Raw genomic sequence first — 16,776 nt, forward strand, 5'->3', positions numbered from 1 at the left:
AGGGAAAAAATTCCTTCCCGACTTCAAAATGGCAATCAGAATAATCCCCGGATCAACGTGACCCCTGAAATAGGAAAGAGTGAAACTCCAATGACGTGTGGTACGTCTTGAAGCGATCCAGTATGCGGAGGTCGGGGTGATCAGGACAGGTGTCACACTGGAAAATGGTGTCCTTCCTGATCCCCCGGTTACGGCACACTCTGCGCTTCTTCTGGGGTCTCCTGTTTTCCAGTGTGCGGGACGTCACCTAGAAAATGTTGTCCTGGTACGATACGAGGTCCTAAATAAATATTAGGGCTCTATTACTGCTTCTGATATTTTCGGATTGTGCCACAAGCTACAGTAGCTCGGGCAGTGAGGGACCGGAAGAGGGGGGTGCTGGTATAAAAGTTATCCCCGTACAGGTGGTAACCTTTATCCAGCAGTGGGAAGATCAGTTCCCAAACGATCTTCCCACTAACTCTGAGGATGGGGGGGGCATCGGGGGGCTGGATTCAGGTGTCCTTTCCTTCATACACTCTAAGGGTACATGCACACTGCAGAATGGCGACGGATAAGGGCCCTATTCCACCGGACGATTATCGTTCAGATTATCGTTAAATCGTTCGAATCTAAACGATAATCGTTCGGTTGAAATGCAGTAACGATTAACGACCGAACGAGAAATCGTTGATCGCTTTATAAGACCTGGACCTATTTTTATCGTTGCTCGTTTGCAAAACGTTGGCAAATCGTTCGCATTAAATAAGACATCGTTCGGTCGTTCGCAATAGATACGAACGCAATAGCGAAGAAATACGGAAGAAGAAACGATCGCAATTACGATCATAAGTAACAACTATCGTGCCATGGAAATGAGTGAACGTTTTCAGGTCTTTCGCAATAGCGGTCGTTTGAGATCGGTAATCGTTAACGATTATGCTAACGATAATCGTCCGGTGGAATAGGGCCCTAACCCTTCATGCATTCCGCAGCTGGCACCCGCCGGCGGACTGATGGAGGCGCGTGTCTCCGTCCGTATCACACTCCATTCTATGCACAGGCGCATTCCACACTCTGTCCAAAGACAGAACGTGTTCATTCTTTGGACGGACAACAGAATCTGCCCGTGCATAACATTGAGTCTATGACATGGGTGGAGACGCACGCATGCATTAGTCTGCCGGTGGGTGCCAGCTGTGGAATGCACGAAGGGTTATCCTTCGCCATTCCGCAGTGTGCATGTACCCTAAATCTGTAAGTGTACCCGGAGGTAATCTCACAGAGTATTTTAGAATTTTCACGCCATACCGCAATCTCTTACTGAGACTGTACTGGATTATGAGGATTAATAGAGGAAAAAATGATCCCCCCCCCCCCATTCATCCTCACTGGCTGTTTCGGTGTCAGAGGCAATAATACCATATGCCTCCGACGCCCAAAACACCCTGGGGGCCATTTTTATATGGGGATTGGTAGATGGGGTATGTAAATGTGTAGTGGTGTAATGTAAAACTTTATTTCGTGTAGTATAATAGTGTTTTTTACGTGTTTTTTTTAACATTAAGTATAAAAAAAAAACTACGCCAAAAAAGGTGTTGCTGATAAATGCCGCACTTAGCAGACAGTGGCAGTAGGACATAGGAAAAAAAACACACCCTACGCCTAAAAGGAGGAATTGCTGATTAGCAGCGCATTTACGTAAGATGCTGATCAGCACTCAGCGGCGATAGGGTGCGTAAAATAAAAAATAAAAAAATGGAGGGGAAAAAAACCAAAACACTTTCTACAACCCTATAGCTACTGATAAGTATATAATATACACTTATGAGCCGCTAGGGGGCAGTAGGACGCAAAAGCCGGAAAAAGCCGAAGATACACGACGGGACCGACAGAAAAAGCCGAAGACAGCCGACGGGAAGGACGGCGCGAGACCAGGAAGACATCGCTCCTGACCCTGGATCAAGTAAATATGGGCCAATACCTGCTCTGGACACCTCAGCTACCTAGCTGGTGTGTCCAAAGCTGGTATTTAACCCTTTGTTGGGGGACATTTATTGCCGTGATCGGGACGTGGCACTGTGGCTACACCAGCAAAATTATTTTTCTTTTAAATTAACTGGTGTCAGAAAGTTATACAGATTTGTAATTTACTTTTATTAAAAAAATCTCCAGTCTTCCAGTACTCATCAGCTGCAGTATGTCCTGCAGGAAGTGGTGTATTGTTTCCAGTCTGACACAGTGCTCTCCGTTGCCATCTCTCTCCATGACAGGAACTATCGAGAACAGTAGCAAATGCCCATAGAAAACATCTCCTGCTCTCCAGACTGGAAAGAAAAAACATCCTGCAGGACATATAGCAGCTAATAAGTACAGGAACACTTAAGAGTAATTAATAGAAAAAAAATTACAAATATCTGGCACTTTCTAGCACCAGTTGATTTTACTTTTTTTGCTAGAGTACCCCTTTTAGGCCTTGCGTGAAGACAAGGTGAATTTTGGACTTTAGTTGCGGATAATGAGCCTGTGACTGTCCCCTTCATGGTGCACAGCTATTTCTTATTTTCCTCCAAGTCAGAGCACAGCTCTTTCTGCTATGACAAAATGCTAGTGAAATTGCACGGTTTACACTTCACTACTATAGATGTGGAGGATTACTGATCCACTGGGTTTGCAAGGTGTTTTGTGAATAGAAAAGTGATGCTATATGTGCAGAGATAAAATTAAAGCCTGGACCTCCCATTTAGATCTTCTGGAGGATGGAGAACGCCTCAGTTTGCATGCACAGCCTGGGGTTGTTCTCTTTTAGCCCCCCGCGTCTGCACATGGCACATGGTAAGCCCTGCCCTCACTGTGTGTTCTATCTTGCTCTTTCCACTAACAGGTAGTGAAAAGCAGATTTCAGAGAAGAGAGTTCTCTAGTGGCCCAGGTTTTAGAGTCCTTTTTCTGAGAGTATGTAGTCATTTCTACATCGTCTGGAGAAAAAGTGTATTATAAAGCCTGAGCCTGAGTATTATTGAATATTAGGCCAGGCCTATTTAACTTCAGCCTATGGGTGGGTTCTATCCACGCAATTAAGGACCGCTTCTTTGTTATCAACTTACCAATTGTCAGGTCGTGAACTGGCTGGAACCTCTTGTCTGTGAACTGCAATAGTAGGCATGACTTACCAACACCTGCAACCAAGACAAAAAGAAAGGATTTTATTCACTATAGAAAACAGGAAATTAAGACTTTATTAACTACAGAGTTAAAAGCATTAATACAAGTAACCCCTTTACAGGCAAGTATATATGTATTATGAAATCACTGTGCTTACTGCGACTAGTATAGTAGTTTAGACCTTGGCATCATACCCATACTCTAGGTGCAATATTCAGGTCAAAGCCCTTAATAGAAGCCAGGGGGCTTCTGGAAGAGAAGGAAGAGCCCAAATCATCATTTCTTACACTGGCCATACACTTGCATTCTGCTAATGACTGAGAATAAAGCAATAAGTTGCTGTCAGACACCATGAAATCCAACACTGCAATCCCCCTCACATACAGATATTTATTTATTTTTTTTATTACGCTGGGTCCACTATGGGGAAAAGAAAAACACACATCCGACTACATTGTTCCCTTAGAGATCCCCTTAAATCTGGTCAAAAGGTACAGTGCCGAGAGGCCGCTTATTATTCTAAAAGTATATTAATACTTTCTTATTCTTTGCTCAGGTGTCTTCAGGACATTGTTCAACATCAGATCAAGTCTTTAGTGTAGAATTTCCTTTGGTGTGTTATCTATTGCCAGAGCATTGTGAGGACGGCCAGTACTGGTACCATCCTAACCTATCTATGGTGTGCCCGCTCTCCATTGGAGGGTGACCCATCTATAGTGAGACCACTGTTAATGGGGGGGGGGTGACCTGTCTAGGGGTGTGGTTGCCCATAATTGCAGCGCTCTCCTTATTGTGTGCTCACTCTCCACGGAGGTCACCCATCTATAGTTTGCCCGTTCTTCATGGTGGCAACCTCTTTATAGTGTGCCCACGCTCCAAGGTGGTGACCCATCTATAGTGTGCCCGTTTTTCATGGTGGCAACCTCTTTATAGTGTGCCCACGCTCCAAGGTGGTGACCCATCTATAGTGTGCCCGTTCTTTATGGTGGCAACCTCTTTATAGTGTGCCCACGCTCCAAGGTGGTGACCCATCTACAGTGCATCCACACTTCATGGCGGTGACCCATCTATAGGGTGCCCTCTATGGGGGGGCACACTCATCTATAGTGTGCCCATTTACCATGGCAGTAACCCAGTGTGCCCTCTCTCTATGGGGGTGACCAATCTATAGTGTGCCCTCTCCATATGGGGGTGAGCCATCTATAATGTGCCCACTCTTTATGGTGGTGACTCATATATAGTGTGCCCTCTCTCTATGGGGGTGAGCCATCTATAGTCCGCCCTCTCCCTATTGGGGGAGAGGATGACCCATCTATAGTGTGCCCACTCTTCTTGACGGTGATGTGATTCTGCCATGCTGGACTGATACTTTGCTTCTTATTAGCACTGCCTCCAGAGCAGCACAGAGCTGTTAGCATGTTGCTTTCTTTCCTCCCATATTACCCTTGATATAACATATGGTTTAGTAATTTCGTGCTAGGACCAGACACGTTTTCTCATTAGCTGCCGCCAGACACAGTATACTGTATTTTTGGTAGCAGATATGGTTGTGGTTTGTCTCACGATCCTAGTTATAAGTGAATTCTCTAGACTCTCCCTGTTTGCGGAATCTATTGCTCATTGGCACTGACATGTAACACCCAGGTTTTCATGAGTTATAGGTTGCATTGTCTGATGCCCCTGGGAGCTCACCAGTAACCAAATACTATTGTTCTGTGCAACCATACCAAATACCAATGATGGACAGGTAAGGTGCTGTTTGGAGAAGGCAGCCATGTTTTCTAATCCTAGATAACCGCTTAAGGGTGCGTTCACACGTACAGGATCTGCAGCAGATTTGATGGCGCAGATTTGAAGCTGCAGATTGAAAGCAAATCAATTCTGGGCCATCAAATCTGATGTGGATCTGCTGCAGATTCAAATCTGCGCCATCAAATCTGCTGCAGATCCTGTACGTGTGAACGCACCCTTAACTGGGAAAAAAAAAAAAAAAACACCCAAGAGAGACCATGAGAAGAATGTAAAGGTCCGCGTACACTTTCAGCCATCAGTGTATGGGGCTCTCTCAACACTCTTTCACACCTTCCATATGTACAGATATTTTACTTACGTGCATAACCTCACAAATCCATCAGCCGGCCCGGTTTATTGACAAATCTCAGCACTGAAGCTTGTGCCGCCCTATTGTGCACAATGCCCTAAGTGTTACATTAGTGGAAGCAGCACATGGTATGTAAGTTTTATTCTCTGGGACAACAAGCCGCACTGAAGCTGGAAGAGATTATGTTGTTTAGTACATGGGCTGAAACCTAATATGTTTTCTATTGCACAAGCTGTTCAGTCTGGTGTCTGGTATACTAGCAGCATGACAAGTCACATGCACCCTTGCAGCGTAAAGGTGCCTGAGTAACCAGTGCATGTAAACACATCCTCATCATCCTCATCTAGTCATGCCTTGAGAAGGGGGCGGCAGAAGAAGCAGGAATGCTCCATACAACACATACTGTGCTGGTAAATGTCCCCTGGATCAGTGACCTGCACCTAAATATAGCAATACAAGGACATTACATTACATCTGACAGTGACAGACTTATCTGTTCACTCTCCTGGAGAGATACATGATACATAGCATTATACATGCTGTTTCAGACTACATGTTTGTGTCTTACAAATGCAACGTATAAAGGCATAAAACAGACCAAACTAATGGACTGCTGTTGGCCTATTGACACCCAGGGGTAAGCTGTAGTATATATTTTTTTATGTTATCCCAACATACACCACAAGCATATATCCACTCCTAACACAGAAGCCTATGAACACGATGGTGTCTTGGCTAGAGCTAACAGTAAGTCATCACTATGTAGGCAGATAAGGGCAACTGGATGACGCTCCCCTTCAAGAAAGCAATAGGACTACACAGTGTGACATCCAACCACTCCAAGCTGTCTGTTTTCCCCGACAGCTGACATAAGAGAACAGTCGCCTTATTCACATGACTCTGTGAATAAGGTGATTTGGCATTCTGTTGCAAGGATGAATAGCCCGCCCCCCCTAAACCCCCCGCTGCCCTGTTAATACTTTACCCGTTCGCGCTCTGGCCTGCTTCTGTGCCTCCCACCTCCCTGACATCCTGCTCAGCCAATCAGTACAATGTCCTGCTGCAGCCACTGATTGGCTGAGCGGTATGTCAGGGAGGTGGGAGCGTGGACGGGTAAAGTATTAACAGGGCGACGGTGGGATAAGCCTTACGTACTCACAGTGGAATGAAGAATCGGCTGCGAGTATGTAAACCCATACAGAATAACAGTACAGTGAAATCCGCTGTGATCTGCTACATGTGAAGCTACCTTTAAAGGGAATCATTACCATTAATGAGCAGAGATGAGCCTTACTGTGCAGTGATTTCCTATGGACACTGGACTCATCTCTGCTCATTAGCATAACTAGCAAGAGGACGAGCGGCGGGGATTTCTTTGCAACAAAACGGGCACCCAGAACAGGAGGAGAGATGAAGTATCAAAAGCTTTATTAAGGGGTCGGGTGGGTTCTGCCCGGGTCTCCAGCATGACAGGTTCCCTTTAACATGAAAGAATTTGTAGAAAAACAGCACAGTCTCTATTTTGCACAAGATACAGTATCTCAGCACAGGTTGTTTTATTTGCCGGTGAATATTGGGATTAAGAATAATCTGTGAGACATAAAAGTGCCAGTCTCCTTTACGGTATTATAGTGGCAGGACTGGATTTTGTGCACACATGCTTGCTCCTCCACTTCAGAGGCTTATACCATACTGTACACAAAGGGCAGCCTGCAACCAGCCAACCTGAGCTGCTCACTACCGGCCACGGTAACCGGGGAGGCTCCAGAATATCAGGCTGTCCATACACCTTACTGAGATATCTCACAGATTGTGGCATCATTGCACTTTACACTAGCTGATAACTGTGAACTCGCACTTAGTTTTAGGGTAATCCTCCCATATAAAAAGGTTCCTGTTGATATACCGGCCAACATCCAATGGTCAGTGGATCCCCTCAAAGAAAACAGGTGTTGGTGATGACCATTTTATTATGCAAGGGATCCCTGAACAAGAGACCGCTAGACTTCAACAGAAAGGCTAAAGACCCTCTCTGCACCATGGTGTAACTTCATGTTGTGTGGGCTCATTTTCTGCGTCCTGAAGTAAAGTTATGTCATACTCATCTAACCCAATCTAATGGTGCATTTACACAGGCAGATTTATCTGACAGATTTTGGAAGCCAAAACCAGGAATGGATTTGAAAAGAGGAGAAATATCAGTCTTTCCTTTATGACCTGATCTCTGTTTATAGTCCATTCCTGGCTTTGGCTTCAAAAATCTGTCAGATAAATGTGCCTGTGTAAACGCACCATTACTCAGCTCCTGGGGTCACGTCATCTGGATCCCCACCTGTCACCACTTTAGGATTTGGGGGGAGGGGGGTTATTATGCGAATCATTCCAAACGGTAAGAGAATATAGCGTAGTCCCAGGCTATACTGCAGTTACAGAAAAATACTGAGTACCATTAGCACACAGTCCTGTCCCCATGGGACACTGACCAATTGCTGACTAAGCTTCCTCTATGCTTACAGCTACATAATGTATACTATTAATAGGATGATCTGACATTACCTCCACCCTAATAGCCAACCTGGGCATTTACTGAGCATGTCAGGTGTGTGTAGACTTTGTTCACACAACGTATTGAGACTGGCCATCCGGTCTCTGCCCGGATGATCTGTCTGGCCGCAGAGCTTTGATGCGGGCGCATCAGCGTGCACGGGCATCAGAGCTTCCCATAGCACACAGTGAAGCAAGCGGCCAGAGCCGCTCGCTTCACTGTGTGAACTGACAGAGTTTCTTACGGCCACAACTCATTGAATTGCAGCTGCAGAAAACTGACATGTCACTTATTTGCGGCCCCGTGCAGGATACCGACCAGAGCGTATACGATGTGTATACGCTCTGGCCGGGATCCCTCAGAACAATAGGTATTGTTCACCCGTACAAAGTACGGCCGTTGTTGCAGATGGCAACAAAGGCCGTACTTTTACGTAGTGTGAAGGTAGCCTTATGCTACGTTTACACAGCGATTTATCTGACAGATTTCTGAAGCCAAAGCCAGGAATGGATTTGGAAAGGGGATAGATCCCAGTCTTTCCTTTATGACCTGTTCTCTGTTTAAAGTCTGTTCCTGGCTTTGGCTTCAAAGATCTGTCAGATAAATCTGTTAAACACAGCATAACAATAGACAATATCAACACGCTGCACATATAAGGCAGCAATAGACACTTTCTGCTACTGATCAATGGAATTAGCGAACGTTGTAAGTAGAAAAGGCAAAAACAAAATATATATATAAAATGTATGCCATGTATCTGTATACTTTTTTTTTTTAGCATAGATATCTATGTCTGTTGTATTATCGCTGCAAATGTTTTAGCAGTGTGGTCACCAAGCTTTTATACTTCATAGCAGATACCAAAATGACAAAATATGACCCAAAACCAGGGCTGTGGAGTCGGTAAGCTGCAGCTTTGACTCAGACTCTTGAATCTTATCAGCAACAGACTCAAATTCCTTCATAAATGGCCAGTCAGACACCAGGGGAGGTATCACAGTGGTGTAAAGTAGATTTGGCTCAGCAGCTTCTTCCTTATGTCCACTCCAAAGGCCCCACAGGAACTACCCACTGAGCCAGTCAGTGACTACAGTGGTGTCCCACTCACCGATTGGCTGAGTGGGCATTTCTGACTGGGGCTGTGACATCACAGGATTGGGAGCCTGGCCGGGGACCATAAGCCATGATGCTGCACTGCAAGAGCACAGGGACAGGCAAGTAGGACTTCTTTATTATGATCCCATCACACCCCCTGACCCCCTGGATTTTATACTGTTGCCCATAATACCCCTTTTACTTCTGCCCCTTTCTCTCAAACCCACATACAGCCTGCTGCAGCCATAGCACACATGTTCATACACAGCCTGCTGCAGCCATAGCGCACACACACACAGCTTGCTGCAGCCATAGCGCACACATACACAGCCTGCTGCAGCCATAGCACACATGCACACACAGCCTGCTGCAGCCATAGCACACATGCACACACAGCCTGCTGCAGCCACAGCAAACATGCACACACAGCCTGCTGCAGCCACAGCACACTGAAGAAAGACAATCTTCTCCCAGAGAGAAACCACCACACTGAGGACAGAGGTTACTGCTACACTACTTATGGCTTTTCTACATTCTCTATATTACACTGGAAATCTTTATAGTACATTGCTGCCCATATATAATCACCCAGCATCCAGAAAGAGAAAAGCACAGATCTTCCCACACACAATGGACTCTTTCAGCTCAGAAACATACTGCCAAATAGTGACTGACAACGTTTACTCGACCACCCTTATCTAATAGGGCCAGTGCTTTATTAATGATATATGGAGGAAACTAAAGGTATTTGTGAAAGTGTTTTTCTGGTTTTAATAAATAAGGGCCTTAGCTTGCCAGAACATAAAATATATTGATGAGAAACATTTTTAAATTCATGTTAAAACTCAATTATAAAATTTGTAAAGATAAATTTTTTTTTTAAGCTGGAGTCGGTACATTTTTTCGACAAAAATTCCACGACTTCGACTCCACATTACAAAAAACAATGTGTAATAGCTGAACAGCCAGCCAACACAGTAAAGTATTTTAATAATGGCACATGTTTTTCCAGATCTAGAAAAAAAGTCTAGAAACTTCAACAAAATCTCTGTAAGGGTACCTCTACATATAATGGATCCGCAGCAGATTTCACGCTGCGAGTTTGCAGCAAAATCTGCTGCAGATCCAGTAGTGTAAAGCTGAATGGGTCCCATACACGTCTGTATGGGACCCGGCCCCTTTAACCCCCCACCGCCCTGAGCATACGTTACCTGCTCGGCGCTGCGGCTGTGCGTGACGCTCCCGGCTCCCCTCGCTCCTCATGAGCCAATCAGTGCATGGCAGCACTGATTGGCTGATGGGGAGCCGGGAGCTTCACACAGCCATGGCGCCGAGCATCAGCATTCATTATTATGCCGTGAGCTCCACAACTGTTTAAGGAGAATTACAGGCACAGACATTTTTTTTCAAAACTGCTGAGGAGGGGATGGGTGTCCTCGGTCCTCCGTTCTGGTCCCGGCCGCTTCTGGGTCTGAGTAGGTACCTGGGACGTGACATGTCAAGCCCACTCAGCTGGCCAACGGCAGAGGTGGGACACCGCTCCAGCCGCCAACTGGCTGAGTGGGCATGGAACGTCACACCCCAAGTCAACTCTCTAGACCAGACAGCGGACATCAGCGCTGGAGTTGCGGAAGTGAGTGCATGTTTTTTTCGCCTCTCTCGGCAGTTTACAAAATCTTGGACCCTCTTGTACTGACATGGAACACGTGAATGTAGAAATACTCCTTTGTTGCTCCCTTATGCTTTTAGAACCAATTTCTGATTTCTTTTGTGCACAGATTTTACTAGTAAACAATATTCTACATGGGTGGTGGGTGCAACTTTGCTGAACACTGGTGACAGATCACAGTCACAGGATGGGGCCTTGTAATAAACCAACTTTCTACTTGTGTGTTGGTATATTTACGATGAAGTTGTGGTGACTCCATAATTGTTGTTAGGAGTAATAGGTATGCCCCCTCTGTCACCTTCCATTATCTTTACACTCATTACATACAGGTAAAGTCACGTATCACCTGCAGTTTGGCTGTGATGCAAAGTTTTGCATTGTTCTTGGCAGGTCAATTTATACCGCAGTCTTAGGTTCTACAATCCACGATTATAGACGACGCGCTACAGAAAGGCCATTGAATTTAAACTGTTTCTGAGTTTCCGTGCATGGACAGTAATCGCAAAACTGCCCCCTTACTGTTAATATTCCCTATTGACTTCAATGAGGAAGTCAAAAATTACAAGTAAGGTCACACGATCACACGTTCTAAATCCCTTTCAGATTTATTCAATATCCATAAACACATCAGAACCATAAAATCTGCAACGGATTAGGTACATGTGAACGTAGTGCCTTAGGGTATGTACACACGGACTGCCTACGCTGCAGATTTTCTAGGGCCACCTCCCATCATATCAGGGCAGTCAAAGCAATAGCTTATAGGCATGATGGGAATTGTAGTTCTCTGCGGTGTTCTCTGCGGCCGCACAAAATAACTGACAGGTCTATTTTGTGCAGTCACAAGACAGCCTGTTCTCACGGTGTAAAGCACAGGCAGGTGCCACATGTAAGACAATGGCCGTTGTTTGACACGGCCATGTCAAATAACGGCTGTTGTCTTAGCCCGTGTGAACATGGCCTAAAACTGATGCAACATTTTTGCTGTTAGTTTTCTTGCTGTTAGTTCATTTGTGAGGATTTGAAGGCACAAGAGTCTACCACATGCTGCGTTTTATGGTCTAGTTGTTTGGACAGATTCTGCGACATCCGATACTCTGAACGCCGCCTCTGACACAGATGTGAACCTATTCTTAGGGCCCTATTACACAGGGCAATTATCATACAAAAAATTGTTATATTGTATTAAACGTATATATCGTATTTAATGTAAACGTATTAAACACATTAAATTTAACCGATAAGGCAACAATAAAAAAATTGTGCGTTGTTGATCGCATCTTTTAAGCTAACCATAAAATCATCGCTAATGGTTCGCTAATCTTCCATGTATACAGACATCATTCCTTCTTTTGCTGGGATCAGAAGGAGTAAATGATTTTAGTAACGATCGTATTAACAATCATAACTAATGACTAGGGATGAGCGAATCGTTTCTTTCCTATCTGCATTCTGCTCATCAGGCTGCTGTGCTTTGCAGTCTGCTCCGCTTCGTGCCGCTCCTCCCCGGGTGCTGGGAAAAGATGGATCCAGTCCTGGGAAACCTCACAGGGAGGTGCGGCATGGAGCGGAGCAGACTTCAAAGCCTGCAGCCTGATGAGCAGAATGCAGATAGGAAGAAGCAATTAGCTTCATTTTTACTGTAGATTTATTCAACTCTTTATACAATTATCGTTCGGTGTTATTGTGAATGATTTCAGGTTGTTTCCAAAAACGTTCGTTTGCGATCGCTTATCGGCAAAAACGCAAAATCACTTTGTCTAATAGGACCCTTAGGGCCTTATTCCACTGGACGATTATCGTTCGCATAATCGTTAACGATTAACGATCTCAAACGACCGCTAATGCGAAAGACCTGAAAACGTTCACTCATTTCCATGGAACGATAATCGTTACTTATGATCGTGTTTGCGATCGTTTTTCCTTCGCTATTGCGTTCGTATGTACTGCGACCGACCGAGCGATGTCTTATTCAATGCGAACGGTGTGCGAGTGTTTTGCGAACGAGCAATGATAAAAATAGGTCCAGGTCTTATAAAGCGATCAACGATTATCGTTTAGATTTGAACGATTTAACAATAATCTGAACGATAATCGTCCGGTGGAATAGGGCCCTTAGTTTTCCCTGCACAGCTGCACTTCTGACCACCAGGTTTATAGGGAAATGCAGCAGCCCTCATTCACTTCAATAGGGCCATTCTGTAATTCCCTGTACAGCAAGTGGTCGGGGTGTCACTGTGCATTGGAGATAAGTCACAGGGTCAAACAAGCGTAGTCTGAGATGTGTAGGGAAGTGAAGGAATATCCTGGCAATGGAAATACCTCTTGACCACACCAAATGAGAAGGTGGCCTTGTAGAGCTGGAATTCCTATTAGTGGTACAGGGGCAGCTGCTGCCCTGAGGGTCCCTGAAGTGGACATAGATCCCTGCCCTGCCTGGAAGGGACTGCTCCTTCTTAAGAGAACAAAGTCCAATAGGAATTCTTTTTTTCCTTTTGCATACAGAATATCCTACATATACAGTGAGTGATAAGCTGACGGATTTAACCTCCACCCCATTTACATAGCACATTAGATGTGCACTGCTTGTACAGTCTATTGGTTGTCTGTAAAGTCACCCTAACCTGTAGAGCAGGCCGCAGACATTTTTATGGGGTTGGTACAACCCTCATTTCAGTGTATTTCACATCCGCTGCCTGTCCTGAGCTATGGTTAGGACCTCAGAACTCACCGTTCTGGTAGCACAGATGTGACTAGTAAGATCTCCTGCCCTTTTCTATTACAGGATGTGACAAAACCACACATGCAATTTACCGCCAATAGTAGAGGGTTTGGCATTTTTCAGCTGTGTCATTTTTCCATGTGAACCATGTTGCCTTTAAAGTGTATCTGTCACAAAGGGCTGCTTTCGGATCAGCGGAAAGATCCTCTGTTATCACGGAAGTTCAGATCTTCATGGATACCTTGGATTTAAAGGGGGTTACACACATTACAGCCTCATTGAGTCACCATATTCATGGAGACCCGAACTTTTAACAGCGGATCACTGATCTGGAATCGGCCCATCATGACAGGTACACTTTAATGTTTTACATCTGTAAAAACCCTGGGTTAACCAGCCTGTAAAAGTCGATGGTCCATCAGCCACTTTAAAGGGTCATGTGTAGCCTTGTCAATGTTCTCTTGTCCTTACATCACAGTACTACGTGTAACAGCGGTGTAGGGAACTGCTGTGCTGTCCTGTTCACTGGAATGGGACAATTCTGCACTTCCTTGCAGCACTGTTACTAGTAGTACAGGGACAGACAAGTGCAGGTAAACAGTAAAAAGGCTGTGCCCCTTACAAGAGTACCCTTGGGGCTTACTCACACGATCCGTGCTGCCATCCGGAGGAGGATTGTGGCACGGACCCCCGTAGCCAGAGCCCCCCCGCCCAGCACAGATCCCCTGCACCCAACCCCGGCAACAGAGATGACCGTGCTGACCGGCTACAAGCGCTCACCGGAAGTGGCCTGGACTGCAATGCCGGGAGAAGGAGGCAGCATAGTCCAGGCCACTTCTGGTGAACATGTACGGCGGTCAGCACGAGGGATTCATGCCGCTATCCGCACTATTTTTTCGCGGTGCAGGTTGCAGCACGGACCATGTGAATGGCCACAATTTTTTTCTATGGCCCCTAAAATTGCAGATCCGCATCCACAGACAATTTTTCTGGACGTGTGAATGCAGCCTTAAATAAGCTGGGAAGTCAGTCCCACTAATTTAATGTTTTTAAACTGGATAATCCCTTTACACCGCTCTACAGCATGATGACCCCACCCTGCAGCTCCACGTATCTCAGCTTCCTGGGCCATTGTGCTGAGTATTATGGGTTAAATACAACCACACATGAATTTGTAGAAGCTGCAAGGCAGTGCCATACAAGAAGACTGAACTACAACCCTATACGGATATGGAAGAAATGATTGATCAGGCATGTTTGAGTTCAACGTGCTGATCCTTTGTCCTGCTTGCATGCTATGCGAGTATGGAGCGTCTCCAAAGAATAGCTGTTTACTATCTAAAGCCGACCATACATTTTGGATATCTGTCAGCTGGATCTCTCCTGATCACAAAAATATTTATTCAGCAAGGTGTGTATTTACCCTAAACGGGGAGAAAGTTGCTGCCCCCCTCCCCCCCCTGCCATCAGGATCCAGCATGTTGATATTTACCACATCAGCCAATCGGTGAGAATCAAGAGGCCACCATACTGAGAGAGTCATACATGATCCTTCTGATATCAAGGTTTAGCTAATCCTGCATAGTTGGCTTTAGGCTTAAAGGGGTTGTCTGGCGCTCACACACTTTTAACATATAAGAAAACATACCAAAGATGTTATACTTACCTCTCCGCACTCTTACATTGTCTCAGATGTCTGTAGCCTCTGTTACTTCTGAGACAAGCTCATCTTGGGAGTGACAGCCCACTCAGCCAATCACTGACTGAGAATGGAAAGCACCGAGGCCAGGGATTGGCTGAATGTGCTGTCACTCCTGAGATGAGCTTGACTCGGAAATAACGAGAACTACAGACAACAGGCGACACCGGCGACCACAGGGAGGTAAGTATAACACGTCTATTAGGCTTCCTTATATGGCGGCAACATGTTAAAAAAAAAAAAAAAGTTTTATGTCCAAAATCCAGACAGATCTATTAGGCTAGATTAACCTGGAGAATTCACACTGGAGAATCCCGCCAGCCTCCGTGTTATGACAGTCTGTGGGAGGCTCGCTCGCCTCCTCTCTCTGCTCTGAAGAATGGACATGTCCACTCTTCATTGTGAAGAGACGCGGAGAGGAGGAGCGCGAGCCTCCCATAGACTGTCATCATAACACAGAGGCTGGCGGGACTCAGGCCAGTTTTATTCCGTGTGAATGGAGCCTGACTCAAGGCTTTGTCCAGGACCACCATCACATTTTCTATTTGCAAACTGAGCCCGACAGCACCATTGACCTTAATGGGTCCCTAGGGTGCCCATTTTACAAGAATCTAATAGGACAAAAACTATTTTTTTTTCTGTTATTTCTTTTCCTGTTATTAAATCGAATTCTGTGCAGTGGCCTCTGACGCACCTCGCCTTATTATCCATCAGGGAATAAAATCCCTCCCTTTCTAATAGTCACCTCCCTTTGTCGGGGGGATTGTTTCCCAACCCATTGTTCTCCGGCTCTGGTAATACTACAGCACGCTGGATGGAAGATGTCAATATGAGACGGCCGGAGGGCCACAGGTTGTCCATCACTGCTCCAGAGGGCTGACTAGGCCATGATGACATCACACCATGATGTAACAACCTCCAGATTGTAGGTCACTAAGGCCCTAAGAATACAGTCAGCTCAGTGATCTATCCCTTGTAGCAGGGATGGGCAACCTTTGACCCTCCAGCTGTTGCAAAACTACAATGATGGGAGTTGTAGTTCTGCAACAGCTGGAGGATCATAGGTTCCTTATGCCTTGTGAAGAACCCCTGGATGCTGCCCCCCCATGATGATGTCACAGCGGCAGTAATGACGTCATACACCCTGCTGGTTGTCACCACTGTAGCCGTCCACATCATCCAGCTGGAGGAGGCAGGCCCGCCCCGGACACCCACACAGCACCGCCCGTGTCACCGCTGCGTCTCCTCACTCTCACACACTGTTCACATACAGCGTTATCCCGCAGCAGCCCGGGCCCTGGCACCGCTCGCATCCACCACGTCAACGACTCCAACACTGCGGAAATGGGAAGACCGGCCGGCCCCGCCCGCACAGCCTCCCGCACACCGTCCCCAGCCCGTGCCCGCAGCGTCCTGAGCGCGGCGCTATCACGCGCTATCACACCCAGCCCGCCCCACCGCCGCCCGCACACACCGGAGCCCTCCTTACCGGTGTCACCGATGATAATGTATTTAAACAAATACGCGTACGCCATGTTCCGGACTGGTCTGTCTCTCCTCGTCACTGCTACTAACGGACGCGCTGACGTAATCACGGGCTCGTCCACGACAACCCTCGCAAGCGTGGCCGGCCGCGCATGCGCTCTCGGGGCTGCTAGGGTTACCTATAGTCGTAGAGAGAGTAGCACGTCATCAGCTGTAGTGGGGGGTGATGCTCTGGGCTGTATTGTGTGTGATGCCCACCAGGTCACAGGGGCGTGACGGGAAAAGTGTATTAAAGAAAGAAAACACTTGCAGGGCCTA

General features: G+C 46.2%; 1 protein-coding gene across 2 annotated transcripts in view; it reads right to left on the reverse strand.

Annotated features, from left to right (window-relative positions):
* RAB2A (RAB2A, member RAS oncogene family) overlaps window positions 1-16,573 on the reverse strand; it is a 74,455-nt gene extending 57,882 nt beyond the window's left edge. Inside the window, exons 1-2 of one of the 2 annotated variants that reach the window (XM_069957547.1) lie at window positions 16,463-16,572; window positions 3,085-3,156 (exon numbers count right to left, since the gene is read on the reverse strand). In XM_069957547.1, the coding sequence (XP_069813648.1) occupies window positions 3,085-3,156; window positions 16,463-16,508 (118 nt within the window). In that variant the 5' untranslated portion in view covers window positions 16,509-16,572. Of the gene's footprint in view, window positions 1-3,084; window positions 3,157-16,462 lie in introns of both variants that reach the window. The other variant, XM_069957548.1, reaches the window with a different exon arrangement.
* Window positions 16,574-16,776: the final 203 nt, after the last annotated feature.

The sequence above is a fragment of the Dendropsophus ebraccatus genome, chromosome 2 (assembly GCF_027789765.1).
Source record: "Dendropsophus ebraccatus isolate aDenEbr1 chromosome 2, aDenEbr1.pat, whole genome shotgun sequence".
Taxonomy (NCBI): Eukaryota; Metazoa; Chordata; class Amphibia; order Anura; family Hylidae; genus Dendropsophus; species Dendropsophus ebraccatus.